Source organism: Halichoeres trimaculatus, unplaced genomic scaffold (assembly GCF_033239565.1).
Source record: "Halichoeres trimaculatus isolate MK-OKI-2021-1 unplaced genomic scaffold, fHalTri1.1 fHalTri1_scaffold_16, whole genome shotgun sequence".
Lineage (NCBI taxonomy): Eukaryota > Metazoa > Chordata > Actinopteri > Labriformes > Labridae > Halichoeres > Halichoeres trimaculatus.
In genome coordinates, this window is record NW_027437194.1 from 3,428,865 (window position 1) to 3,443,562 (window position 14,698).

General features: G+C 37.0%; 1 protein-coding gene across 2 annotated transcripts; it reads left to right on the forward strand.

Annotated features, from left to right (window-relative positions):
• The first annotated feature begins 605 nt into the window (after positions 1-605).
• st6galnac6 (ST6 (alpha-N-acetyl-neuraminyl-2,3-beta-galactosyl-1,3)-N-acetylgalactosaminide alpha-2,6-sialyltransferase 6) lies at positions 606-13,658 on the forward strand. 2 transcript variants are annotated; one of them, XM_074690170.1, is made up of 6 exons: positions 606-865; positions 1,082-1,151; positions 1,633-1,827; positions 7,204-7,616; positions 7,711-7,818; positions 9,413-13,658. In XM_074690170.1, exons 2-6 carry the CDS (start codon positions 1,131-1,133, stop codon positions 9,597-9,599), a joined length of 924 nt encoding a protein of 307 aa, XP_074546271.1. In that variant the 5' UTR covers positions 606-865; positions 1,082-1,130; the 3' UTR covers positions 9,600-13,658. The 2 variants fall into 2 exon arrangements, with proteins under 2 accessions (XP_074546271.1, XP_074546273.1); XM_074690172.1 differs by having other exon boundaries at positions 610-685.
• Positions 13,659-14,698: the final 1,040 nt, after the last annotated feature.

Sequence of the window (14,698 nt, forward strand, 5' to 3'; positions counted from 1 at the left end):
TGTGCCAGGAAATGACACATAGTGTAATGAAGGAATGAAATAAATATTCCTTTAATTTTGTTTTGTTTTATGAAATTAATTAAAACATATTAATAGTTAAGATTATAGGGGTAGGATTAGATAAGTTTATACTTCTTCCTACTCCCTTTCGCTCATGTAAACATTTTTACTGTGCACTTATTTCCTTATGATTATATCTGTACTGTGTATGTATGTATGTATGCATACACACGTGCTTTATTTATTATTTTATTTTATTTTTTAACATTGTTGTTTATGTGATCGAAATAAATAAATAAAAAAAATAAAATCACATCAATGTAAGAAAAATAAAAATGATGCCACTGCAAGGAAGTCAAAGAGCAGGTAGACCCTTGACTATTTTGCGCTTGTGAAGAGGTACTTGGCAGAAAAAGAAAAAAAAAATCACAGGAAAAAAAAACGTCACTGAAAAAAGTTTGAGAACCACTTTTTTAAAACCAATTTTTCATAAACATAAATAAAGAATTTGGGGTTGAGTCAACGCACACACACACTCACGCTTTAACTTGGACAGCCCCCTTCACAACTCATCTCCGTGCTGCAGTGGTAGACGTTGTCATGACGTCAGAAGTGGTGCAGGAAGATGGGGCGCGTGAGGGATGGGGGAGACATCAACACAACACAACACAACGGCCATGAGACGGTAAAGCGGATTACCAACCACGGGCGCTAATTCTGACGCTTTTCACAGGATACCTCTGGGTTAAAACCTTCATCCCATTTGCGGGATATCGTTTTAAGGAGATATCGAGGAAAAATTGACGTCAGGAATGGACGGAGAGCGGCTGCGTAACATGCTATCTCTGAGTCCAAACAGAGAAATGTTGGTACCGTTATGACTCTGTCGCAGGATTAGCATTAACCAAAGACTGTCTTTCTTTGCTGTCACACTGTTTTAAGGATTTCTAATACTATTTCTGATACGGTTACCGTTTTTAGCACATTGTAGCATTCACTCATGAGATCATACTGAGATATCCTGTAATGTGACGCTATTCTGTGTTTCGGGTTCATTTCGTGTCTTCTTCCTGTTTGCCAGGTATGATGACAGAAACTTACAGTGAATGTGTTGGTGCTGACCAGAAAGCATGGGGCTCAGGATCATCAAGGTAAGCCTTTTTTTTCTCTATTACTGGCTATTACTTGCCCATTTGGGATTTGTATTTTTTCCTATAAGGACGTGTTGATCTACTTTAGTTGTAAATCTTAAAACACTGAACATTTCCTGCACTGTAGGTGACTAAAATGTTCCCAGAGCATTCCCAAATGCCTCTTGTAGTCATCATAATCAGATTCAGATGAAGATGAAATCCAGAAATTGTTACTTAATTCTCTTCCTTGTGTCATTCTTAACACCAATTTCATGTCAAAACAGGAAGATGAGCCCTCGGTTCACTCCCAAAGGATAGTTTGAAATCTGTTTTGAAAGAATCTTTATATTTTAGAACCACACAAGTGAGTTTTTCACAAGCAAGTTGAGTTATAGATCAACTTTTATGGTCTGCCATAGACTAGTCTGTGGTTTAATGTTTAACGGTGCATCATATTTTCTAATCCAAGCTTGTTCAACAACTGTCGTCCTCATCACAGGGTCATCAGAGCCACAGGGTGGTTATCTTGGCAGCCGTCTTTGTCCTGATGACACTCCTCATCCTGTACGGCTCTAACAATGTGAGCGAAGAAATCTATGTTCCCTTTCATGTGGCCACAAATCACGCCCTGACGACGACAGATCTGAAGAGGTGGTCCGGCAGAGATGGATATGTGTCGGTTAACGGGAACAAGGTAATACGGAGGCTTTGAGAGAATCAAAGGACTGACTTTAGTTATTGTTTGCATGTCAGCGGGCATGGGGTGTGGCTCAGGGTGTGACTGAAAGGATATAATCCAACTTGTAAGCGGATGCAGATGTTATGCAGCTTCTTTCTGAGGGTTCTCTCCAGGTAACACCCTCCTGTTCTGGATCTGCAGGTAAACCCATTGTAAAGGTGACAGTGACGGTAACATGGTTTGAAAAGAACGAGTCCTGATTCATGTAAAATCAAACAGTATCATGTTTCAAGTGGAAGAGTAGTTGATTTTCCATGCTGGACGTAAACACAGCATTGCAAGTTTAAATATTGAATAATAAATGTGTTTTATTAAAAAATAGGAATTAATTATCATCCCCAGAGACTCAAGCTATATTAAAAAATGAGGAATGTTTTATATTTGGAGCAATTACAAAGATTTCTTACAACCCTGTGGACACAGGAGTACATATTTCTTTCACATCTTATCTCTTACATCTTTTTGCTGTGTAGAAACCACTTCCCCTTTTTCTTTTACTGATAACTACAGTGGCTGGTAGGTGTCAACTGATATGCAAAAAACAACTACAAGAATACTAACACCAAAACAGGAATGCAAAAGCCAGCCAAGAATAAATGTTTGTCTTTCTTTTTTGCCTTAAGCTCTGATAAATCTAGCTTTAATGCTAACGTTTTTAAGGCTAAATATAAGAAAATGTGTCTTTCCGGTAAATAAAAAGAGCTTTTTTGTTAGCTTTTGCATTCGTGTTTTTGCTCTTGCATTTTTGTTGAAGCTTTTGTATTTATGTTGTAGCTTTTGCATTCATGATTTTTCTCTTGCATTTGTGTTGTGGTCTTGGCATTAGTTTTTTTTTCTCATAAATTTGTGTTGTTGCTTTTGCATTCCTTTTTTATTGCTCTTACATTTTGTTGTAGCTTTTGCATTTGAGTAGTTGCACTTGCATTCTTGTTTTGCTCTTACGTTCGGGTTGTGGCCTTGGCATTTGTGATTTTTCTCCTGCATTGGTGTTGTTGCTTTTGCATGGGTTTTTTTGCTCTTGCATTCATGTTGTGGCCTTTGCATTTGTTGTTTTGCTCTTATGATGGTGTTGAAGTTTTTGCACTCCTAAGAAAAGGAATTTTTGGTTAGTAAAAAAGCTTTTTTCTTAGCTTTAGCATTCATGTTTTTGCTTTTGCATACGTGTTGGGGTTTTTGCATTTGTTTTTCTGCTTTATCATTAGTGTTGTGGCATTTGCATTGAGTTTTTTGCTCTTACATTTGTGTATTAGCTTTTGCATTTGTTTTTTGCTCTAATGACGGCGTTGAAGTTTTTGCATTCCTGTTTTTGCTTTGAATACGTGTTGTCGTTTTTGCAATCCCATTTTTCTGCTTTTACATTATTCTTGCAGCTTTTGCATTTGTCTTTTTTTCTTTTGCATTCCCGTGTTTGCTTTTGCATATGTGTTGTGGCTTTTGCATTAGTTTTTTTGCTCTTACATTCTTTCATTTGTGTTGTAGCTGTTTTTTCCCTTGCAACCATGATTTTGCTCTTGCATTTGTATTTTTGCTCTCGCATTAGTGTTTCTTCCTCGCATTTGCCATTTTATCTTTTGCATTTGTGTTTTTCTCTTGCATTCGTGTTATAGCTTAAGCACATTGTCTGACTCTCACAGGCCACCGTAGATTAGGGACTGTTCACTGTGAAACTTTAGGATGGAAGTTGTCAGAGCTGCTGGTCTCTTTCAGAGCAGACGTAAACTGTAAAAATTGACTCTTTAAATGTTTTTATTCTGTGAACTTGAGATTTACCAAATCACTTTTTGCTCTAAGGGTTCGGTTAAGACCTGCGGTGAGGCTTGTGGTGGGTTTCCAAATGCACTTCAACTCTTGCATGACTCAAAGTGAAACTCGACACATTACAGTTTACGAAGCCAGATTTATTTATCTCACACACCTGAACATGAACAGAGATACACACAGTTGCTCCAAATATGAAAAAATACTTGAAAAACTCAACAAAGGCCTCTGTCACAGTTACGAAGTATGAAATGTTTTTGGTGTACTGATGCTCTTTTGTTCCCCAGCAGATGTGAAATAAGATAAAGGACTCACTTCACCTATAGTTTGTATGTCAGAAGGCATGAGGTGTGGTTTTATGAGCTGGTTAAACCATCTTTTTTCATTTACACCGAGAATACTAAATCTCTGAGTCCATGTGAAGCTGACATTTATCAGAGTAATTGTTTAATGGAAAGTGCCGGAACGCTTTCTCCAGGCCTCCTAACTACCAACACAGTGCATTCCCCGTTCCCCCTCTGACCACACTGCTCCACTGACTGTGGCTCATAATCAATAACACACTCCCATATCACAGGCACCAGGGGAACTTTGGGGTTCAGCATCCTGATGAAATAAACAAATAAAAATGTCAACCTCGTAAGAAATACTTTTCCACGATTCACTCTGTGCAGCACATGAATTCGGAGTCCAAATGTCATCACAAGGCAGCCATTATACGCCCAAACAGGAAGTCATCCCCGGGGACTCCAGCTATATTAAAAAATGAGGAATGCTTTATATTTGGAGCAGTTATAAGGATTTCTTGCAACCCCCGTGGACATGGGAGGGCATCATATTTCTTGGACATCTTGTCTCCTTCATCTTTGTGGTGTCTAGAAACCACTTCCCTTTTCCTTTAACTGATTACAGACTGTTCACTGAGAAACTCTGTGACAGCTGCTGGTGTCTTTTCAGAGCAGAACTAAACTGTAAAGTTAGACTGTTTGATCGTTTCATTCTGTCAAATTGAGAATCATATTTTACAATCCCCCCCCCCAAAAAAAAATAGACAAGAACATCAGCTGTCAATCATCATTAAACATGACTTAAAGCCTTGTTTCTAACCTCTTATAACTAATGAAAGTGAAACTTTTCAGAATCAGGAGGACTCAAATACAAGGCAGCCAAATAATATCTTCAAATCACCACAACAATCAGATGTAAGAAATATTTCTACCAGGTGTATTAATTATTTAAAGTTTGACCACAGCCCATCTGGAATGACTGGAGAGATGGATTTTTTGATGTATACTGCAGCCAGCCACCAGAGGGAGCAGTTGTGTGGCAACAATACTTCATAAAACAAGATGGCGTCCATTTTTTATGCAGTCTATGGTTGATACGAAATGACACAACGTGAAACTCGACACATTTACAGTTTTCAAAGTCAGATTTCCTGTCTTCTTTCCCGCTCTCAGACTACAGACACAGACTTTGTGAAATTAAGTCCAATTGTGAAAAAATAACAACAAAACCTAACAATCGACCCAAGTGTCACAGTCTCTGAACACTCGCTAAATCTTAAAGACTTCCAAACATCTGGGTCTGTCTCTGAGTTTGACTTTCCAAGCTGTTTAATTTTCTGTGGCTTCTGGGAATTCCTGGTCTGGCATTTCATCTTTCTGCTGAAAGCGTCCTCTGTTCCTCATACTTTCACTTTGCCATTTTATTGAGCAATGTCCCAACTGCTCTGTTGTCCTCTCCGTCTGAGCTCCACGCTCTGTCACACCTCGTCACACTGAACTGATCCATCAAAGAATAGCTCAAAGAGCTCCACACTGATAGGTTGGCCACCCCGGTTAGTAAATGATCTTGAAATAGTCTCACTTTTATATATTTGCATGTTCATAATCCACCATGAAGAGTGAGATTATCAGCGCAGACTGATACCAGTACGAGTACTCCTTCTTGAGTACTCATGGAAACCAAGTACTGATACTACTAGTACTTCGATGCATAAAATCTTAATTAACAGTGACAGATCAATATGATCAAAGACAGCTCAGTCACCCGGCCATTAAGTCCTAAATAAAACACAAACTACTCTCAGTTTCAATTTTTTTTTTTTTATAAATAAAAGAATATATATATTAAAAGTGCACAATAAAACTAACAACTGTCAGAGTTTAACTATGTTTAGAGTAAACTAAAGTGCAAAATAAAACAGTTTAACTATTAACTCTTCCTCGTTGATTCATGTTGTCTGAACAGGACCTGGCGCACATTTGCTGTGGTGTTAAACCGCAGCAATCAGCAGAAACTTTTTTGCGAGGAGGACTTGCTCAACATAAAATTTTCTTGCCTGAAGTATCTGCTGCTGGTGTTTGCAGCCCTCTCAAGTACCGATACCTTGAAAAAAGGCTGGTATCGGCCGATACAAATACCTGGTATCGGTACTCGCCCATCCTTAGTTCACTTGCAACACATAAAATAATTTACAAGCTCAAAGTGAAATTTTAGAATTTCCAAGAAAAAAATGAAGAGTTGTCGTTTGAAGCTTAAGCTAAAGCTAATTAGGCTATCCCCCATATCTAATAATACAAAGAAAAAAAAAACATAAAATCAGTGAATAGAAAAACAATGTTAATGTTTTTATTGCTAACAGTAATTTGAACAAAGTGTATAATAACACAGGCCTTTTAATTAATATTCTCCATGGTGTTTTTCAGAATAATGTGATTTTGTAAGTTGTTTTTTTAGCCTTTCTAGTGTTCTCTTAATACATGACCTCACTGCTTTGCTTCCCGTAAAAAAAGTCGCCTTGAACAAAAAACTGCTTCTGAACAAGACAGTGATAGCACCACCTGCAGGTCTGGCATGCTTACTACAGCGTTTTCAGTCCGTCAGCGTTTTCATGTAAACACCGATTTTTTCGCTGCATTTTAGTGTTTTCAGAGGAAATGTTGTCGTGTAAACAGGGCCAGAGCATGAAAAAAATCTTCTCCATTCATTTGCTTTAACACAAATGTGCGCCTTGGCAACAGTGGGTGGGTTTACAACAGTGGGTGCTAGTGCTCATGGGAAATGGAGTCTTTATCCTTTAAAAAACTACTGATTCCAGATAGTCTTCACGATGCCTTCAATGTGAAAAATTCAATTAAGGATCCCAAAATTAGACAGTTTTATGAACATTTAGAAAAATAACGAATGATACTGGAGTTCATTTTTAGCTCCTGGGTTGTTTTGTGTCCTTGCAGCCTCTGGGACTTTCTCAGCCCAGGAGTGTCGCTCAGCATCACATCATGATGTAAAGCCCAGCTCCACTTACCGTGATGAATAGACTTTGTCTGCCTCTTTATATCAGTTTACGGTTTGGGAAAAGAGCCACTGGGCTTCGTTTCAGGATGAAATTTCTTTAATGGATTAAGGTTTTTATTGGATAAAAGAAAATAAACACAGAGAATCAGACAAAGAGATAAACTTGTGTTAAAACTGGTTACAATCCAGCAAATGTTACACACTCAGCAGCTTCAGAAACAGAATATTTGATAAGAAATTGACCGTAGTGTTTGGTTTTATTTCTCCTTTCAGAACTTGTCCCTCCACTGTCATAACTGCGCGCTGGTGACCAGCTCCAGTCACGTCCTGAGCACCGGAGCAGGAGAAGAGATCGACCATACGGAGTGCGTGATACGAATGAACGACGCCCCAACTATCGGCTTCGAGGCCGACGTGGGAGGCCGCACCACTCTGAGGGTCGTAGCCCACTCCAGCGTGTTCAAGGTGGTGCGCAGGCCCAACGAGTTCCTGCAACGAACTGACAGCCACCCGGCCATCATCTTCTGGGGACCCCCCAGTAAGATCGCCAAGGACGCCAAAGGAACGTTGTACAGATTGATCCAGAGAGTCAGCTCGACCTACAGCAATGTGTCGTTTTTTACCGTCACGCCCAGTAAGATGCGCAGGTTTGACAATCTGTTCCAAAGAGAGACGGGACGAGACAGGTGAGCGCTTTGGGTCACACGTACCAGTACCATTTTAGGTATAATCTGCTTTCACTAACTCTGTTTTAATGTTTTCTTTTCCGTTTTATCTTAGACAAAAGTCTCACTCGTGGTTGAGCACAGGCTGGTTCACCATGGTCATCGCCGTGGAAATTTGTGATAACATCAAAGTTTACGGGATGGTTCCACCCAGCTACTGCGTGTGAGTATAGCGGTTACTGTTTTTAACCAGTGTAGAGTTTTAAAACAGAGAAGTATGAGAGGTTTCATGAGTTTGAGTACGGAGAATAATTGTTGAAGCAAAAAGTGAGAAACATTTTAGGTTCTCTACTCATAGGTGTTTCAAAATAGACTTAAAGAGGGGGTATAATCCTCTCCTGTATTTTAAATATAAAGGTAAATTAACAACACAAGATGTACATAGTAAATGTGTGGAGCGCTTCGGAGTCCTAAATTTTCAAAATCCCTGAATTCATCGCTAAACTGCCCAAAATGGTCCATTCTAAAAATAGAACAAAACAAGACATGCTAAAATGATAAAGTTATCCCATCAGGATTTCCTAACTGGTTTATGATATCAGGCGTCTGCAACCTTTACTTTCATAGGAGCCATTTTGCCTCAGCTCACCTGGGCTCAAGTCTTTCCGGAGCCACAAAATCTACTTTAACCTCACAACAAAGACTTTAAAGTGTATAAAATTCTATACAAAGTTATCGTCTAATGAACTATTTTAAAAAAATGAACAATTAAATTAGGATTTTTTTTTAATTTATAAAATTGTAAATGTGGTGGCTTAGTTTTTTTTAAATTTTAGTAATAAATTTGCTATGAATTAATTAAAGGAAATTTGAAAAATTAAAAAAAAAGATAAAGAAAAATTTTTTTTAAGTACAAAAATTTTCAAAATATTCACAGAATTTGAAATTTCATAAATTTGCAAAAATTTCAAAGAATTAAAATTTGAGAATATTGCAAAACAACTCAAAATATTTCAAAAAACTTAAATCTTTAGAAATGTTGAAAATACAAAATGAAAAAAAATCCAAATATTTTTTTATTTAAAAATGTTTTCAAATTGTCAAAAATTTAAAATTTCAAAAATTTGCAAAATCAGCAAATTGCAAAACAACTCAAAACATTTAAAATGTTGAAAATAAAAAAAAATGACAAAAAAAAAATCCAAACATTTTTAAATGTAAATTTTTTTCAATTTTTTTAAAGAATTAAAAATTTCAGAAGTTTGCAAAACTTTCAAAAGAACCTTAATTTCAGAAATTGCAAAATTAGACAAAAAATAGTGCAAAATATAAAAACATTTGAAATGCAGAAAATATGGGAAAAAATTAAACAATTTGGAAATTTAAAAGTTTTGCAAAAAATTAAAAAAGAAAATTATTGTATTTTAAAAATTTTATGTTTTAACCAACAGCACTCACTCTCACCTTTTTGAGTTGGATCCAGTAAAATGTTGTCTTCAGCAAAGAAAATTTGTTTTGAGCTGATCTCCATTTATTTCCAACACAAACACACAGCTCGTCAAATGTTGTTTTTTTACACAATGTGCAGTTGAGACTCTGGGCCAGAAGGTGGCGAGGCATTCCTATTAAAACAGATCCTCTTCACAGCATCTTTAAAGTAGAAAAGCTTTAAATTCACATTACTTTTAATGGGTTAGGGTTAGGGGCAAATCAGGGGGTGATGTTAAAAAAAAGACTCCTGCAGAGTGTCCACTAGAGGCTGTGTCTAATCGCTCATTATATTAAAGATTTTGTCTGATTAAACCTCTCATTTCCAGAAAAAAACCTGCATCCAAAAAGATGCCCTACCACTACTACAAGCCCAGAGGACCCGATGAATGTTTGACTTATATCCAGAACGAGAGGGCCCGCCGAGGAGGCCACCATCGCTTCATCACGGAGAAACAGGTGTTTGCACGCTGGGCCAAGCAGTACAACATCACCTTCGTTCATCCCAAATGGTGAATGGACTCTGATGAAAGAGATCCCGCCTGAGCGCTTTGTGCTGGATCCCATTGTACCTTCCTGTGAAAGCGCTCGAAACCTCCACATGATGAATGATGACAGCTATTTCCAGAACACGCCGGCAGAAGGAAGAAGCTATTATTGGACCAAAGGAGCCAGATTTATGGGAGTGTTCTCCGTCACGGAGCAGAGAGGAATCACGGTCTGTAGAGAGATCTGAGACTACACTTTGACAAAAGGTGTTTTTGTTAACGGGGAGAAAAAGACTTTTTATATGTTTTTAAAACTTTTATGTATTGAAAATGCACTGGTGTTTCTCATGATGTGGGAAAGCTTTGACTAAGTTGGTACGCATAACTATATCCTATTAACTGACTGTACGTTTGTTATGAGCCATGTGGACAGTGAAACAAACCAGATTCTAACTTCAGCACTGATATCGTAAATTTGCACCAACAATAACAACGACACTTGTACGGCTAGCTTTAAAAAGATTTCCTGCAATGAGACACTGATGAATTGTCTGAAGAATCTCTATGACACTAAACTAAAGACTGAACATGGGCTGAGTTTAGCTGCACGCAAGGAAATGTCTCCTGCTAACGATCTGAAAGCGACTCCTGGTGCTACAGACAAACTTTGACAATTGTAACTAATAACACCGGTGTTATGTTCAGAATGGAGCCCGCTTTATCAGATGTCACTTTGAGATAACACAGAGATCTGAAGGACAGCATGAAAATATCTTTAGTTCTACAGATGTCATTTAAGTTTGTTCAGCAGTGCCAAACTACGGAGCCCTGGAAGTCCCAAAAATGTAAAACTATTTTATTTTGTGTGAACAAGATTATATATTATGCACACAAGATGATAACTTGTGAAAACAACATAATACCTTTCACAAACCAAAAAAAGTTGTATTTGTTGCACAAGAAATTAACTTTTCAGTACAAGATTAAAACTTTGGCGCGCATTAACGTGAGAGCAGGATATTTACTTTCTGAAACAAGATAATTACTTTCCTTTATTTTTTTTGTTATTTTTGGGGACTTTTTAAAGCAGATAGATTAGTAAAGGATAATGAGAATTTGTTTACACTACAGACTGAAAAAAAAAGGGAGGTCACCACAAAAACTGCTCCCCCTGGTGGCTGGCTGCAGTATATGTCAAAAAATCTATCTCCCCAGTCATTCCAGATGGGCTGTGGTCAAACTTTAAAAAATTAATACTCCTTGTAGAAATGTTTCTCACGTCTGATTGTTGTGGTGATTTGAAGATATCATTTGGCTGCCTTGTATTCAAGTCCTCTTTATTCTGGAAAATTTCGTTTCATTAGTTATTAGAGGTTAAAAATTAGGCTTTATGTCATTTTTAACGATGATCGACCGCTGAAGTTCTTGTGTATTTTTTGAGCCGATTGTAAAATATGACAGGAGGGAGAGCCAACAAGAAATTAGACTCTCAGGAAAAACAACATATATATATATTTTGTCAACCAGCTCCACTCAGATTCTGAGCCATAGTCCACTCTATATACAGTCTATGGTCTAAACATGATAACTATTTGGGCTCTTAACAAAATAACATATGACAACAAGATAATTTGTGTGAACAAGATGATTATATTTTGTACACAAGATAGTAACATCCATCCATTTTCTTAACCACTTATCCTGTTCGAGGGTCGAGGGTGGCTGGAGCCTATCCCAGCTGTGATTGGGCGAGAGGCGGGTTAACCCTGGACTGGTCGCCAGCCAATCACAGGGCTGACACAGAGACAGACAACCATTCACACACACACACTCACACCTAGGGACAATTTAGAGTGTTCAATTAACCTGCAGCGCTAACGGTTGCGCCACCGTGAAGCCCAGATAGTAACATGTCTTAACAAAATGAAACTTGGGCATGTGTGAAGAAGATACAATTTTGTGCGCACAAGCCAACAAATTGCGTGAACGAGTATAATTTTGTATGCACAAGATAACTTGTCAGAACAAGATAGTAACATGGGCCCACAACAAAACATGTAAAAGAAAGAAATGATGAAAACTTGGACTTTCAATTTAACATGTGAAAACAAGACAACAACTTGAGCCAAAAAGATAAACACTTCAGGAAAGAACATTGTGAAAACAAGATAGTATCTTGTGCGGAAAGGCTAATTATGGTAAAGCTAACAGGGATGGGTGCCATATTAGCGACCTAGTTCTGTTTTTAGTACCAAGTACCATTTACATAAAATCAAAGTGGTACCATATTTGGGTACCTAAACACATCATTGTGACTGTAGGTGAGTGGAAGAGTAGGTGATTTTCCTACTGGAAGTGAACGCAGCATTACAAGGCTATAAATCAAGAAATTAATATGTTAAATTTAAAAACTTTGAGAATTTATCATTTAAAAAATTAATATTAATCAGTACCTTATTGTTTCAGATGTGAAAGGTTCCCATCTCGAAAAGCTAACATGAGATTACTGTATTATAATGGAAACAAGATAACCTGTGCAAGCAATATAATTATACTGTGGGCACAAGATAAAAAAAGATTTGCATTTTTGGGACTTGCGGGCCTCCGTACCAAACACCTCCACGGTTTATCTCTAATAGTTTTGTAGTAACTGACTAACTCAGATTGTATGCACCAGCTTTATGATATAGACGCAGACTCTTACATCAAACTAAAGTCGTTTCTCGTCTCTTCACTCCAAACACCTGCTCGTACCCTTGATTTACAGATGATATATCTTATATTGATCATTTTTACAGCACTACACTTTGAACTGAATGTTTTGATGAAAATGATGAAAAACTGTTGCTTAAACCTTTTTACCTCAGTGGCTTTCCGGCGCATGCAGATTCAGCTTCAGACTCCACAGACTGCACCGTGGTCGTGTGATTTATTAACGTCGCTGCACGAAATGAAGGGAAAACACTTGTATTTTATCCATGTTGTATTTAAAAGAAGAAAAAGGTGCAGTTTCTTAAATTTCTTCTGCTTACTTACTATTGCTTTACTTGAAGGAAATGTGGCTAATGAGCAGAATGAAGATACACAAATGAACTGACTGTTAAATAAATGAATAAAGATTAATTTAATGATAGTTATGATGATGCTAAATCAAAATTTGAATTGATCCAAAATTATGTTTTTGTTCGATATTCGAATAAATTAACAGTGAAGCTAGGACCAGACAGAATTATCTTTATTTAAGAGTTTGTCCACTTAGTTTTTTTTTTTATTTGTGCTTCCATGTCTTTACTGGGAGGATAGGACAGAGGAAACTAGGAGGTGAGGAAGTGAGGAAGGAATCAAACACATGGTTAACGGAGTCGCTAAGCTAATCTAGCTTCCCCATCCTTAAAGTGAAATTTAAAGGAATAAATCTCAAAAAAAGAAGTGTCAGGAAGACCAAAAAGTTTCAACACAACCTTTCTACAACCACACCCTGCCAGTTTCCTACAGTTTTGATCATATCTACAACAGAATGTGTTTATTTGCACTGGGGTTTTTAATCAAACGTTCACAGTTCTCCTTCATATGATCCAGAGGAATACTGCCAGCCCCTTTCAAAGCTGTAATTATATTAAATTATATTAAATTATATAATAATCAGATCTGTGCCTGCTTGCTTCTCTAGTTACAGGGGAAACGATGTAAAGGGTTGTATGAAAGCATGCAGCATGTTTAGCAACAGGAAGGTAAACACGTCCATGACCTGAAGCCAGCGCTGAAAAGGCCTTAACTCCTGTAAATGTGCCACTTCTCTTAACGCAGGCATGTGTGTGCGCTCTCGCTTGGGAAGCTGATTTTTTTTTTTTCTGACAATGTAACTCAAAGTGATATTTTCTTTCTTTTTGCACATTCTGTTTTTTCTTTTATCGATGAAGCATTATGCACTGTCTTTCAGAAAGCAACAGTTCGCTTTGGAGAAAATATGAACATCAGGTAAAGCTTGTATTTTTTTTATTATTAAATATGTACAATTTGTTCAGCAATTCAAAACAGACATCCTGGAATAAAACAAACACAAGGGAAGTTTGAAACGTGTTTTTTTCTCTTACTACAGTCAATAGGCTGTGTGTGGTGTGATGGTGGAGGTAACTACGCAAAAAGACGAGGACCAGTTCAAAAATTTTGACACCTGTAATTTAAAGCCAGAATTTTTACTTTTTAACTCAGGCATTGTGAGTTTTTCAAGCGCTAAAGCCCATAAAAGAAAAAAACACAAACATTATTTCTCTGCAGTTCAGACTTCAAGGTCAAAATTTTGTGTCTTTCCCTGGGAATTCGAATTTAAAGTGAAAATTTTGACCGTTTTTGCCTTAGAATTGTTAGATTAAGGACAGAATTCTCACTTTTTGGGGGGATTTTATCTTTGAGGATGTAAGACCTGCAAAAAAAAAAATCCAACTTTTTTTAACCGTTTCTGACGTTAAAGTCAGAATTTTGAATTTTCCCTCAGTGTTTTTTTTAAATCAGAGTTAAAATTTTGACCTTTTATCTAGTTTCTAAAATTAAATTTAAAAAATTGAACCTACTTCTTAGAATGGTAAGTTAATTATTAGAAGTAAGTCATTTCATAAAACAGAGTCTGTGACCTGCTTTTTGCAATTCTAACTATAAGGTCAAAATTTTGAGTTCCTCCTCTGAACCCTGAATTGAAAGGTATGATTTTGACCTTTTTGACCAAGTTATTTAAGGTAAGGCCTGAAGAAAAATCAAAATTTTTAGTTCCTCCGAAGAAGCTTGAATTCAAAGGTATGATTTTGACCCTTTTTGTACAAGTTATTTTAGGTCAGGCCTGAAAAGAAAATCCCAAGATTTAAGTTCCTCCTCAGAAGCCTGAATTCAAAGGTATGATTTTGACCTTTTTTGACCAAATTATTTAAGGTAAGGTCTGAAGAAAAATCAAAATTTTAATTTGCTCCTCAGAATCCTGAATTCAAAGGATTTTTTTAAACCTTTTTTGACCCTTTTTGACCAAGTTATTTTAGGTAAAGCCAGAGAAAAAATAAAATGTGACTTTATTCAATTCAAAGAACAAAGTACAAGTCAGAACTACGACTTTTGTCCCTGAATTTTTACTCAAAATGT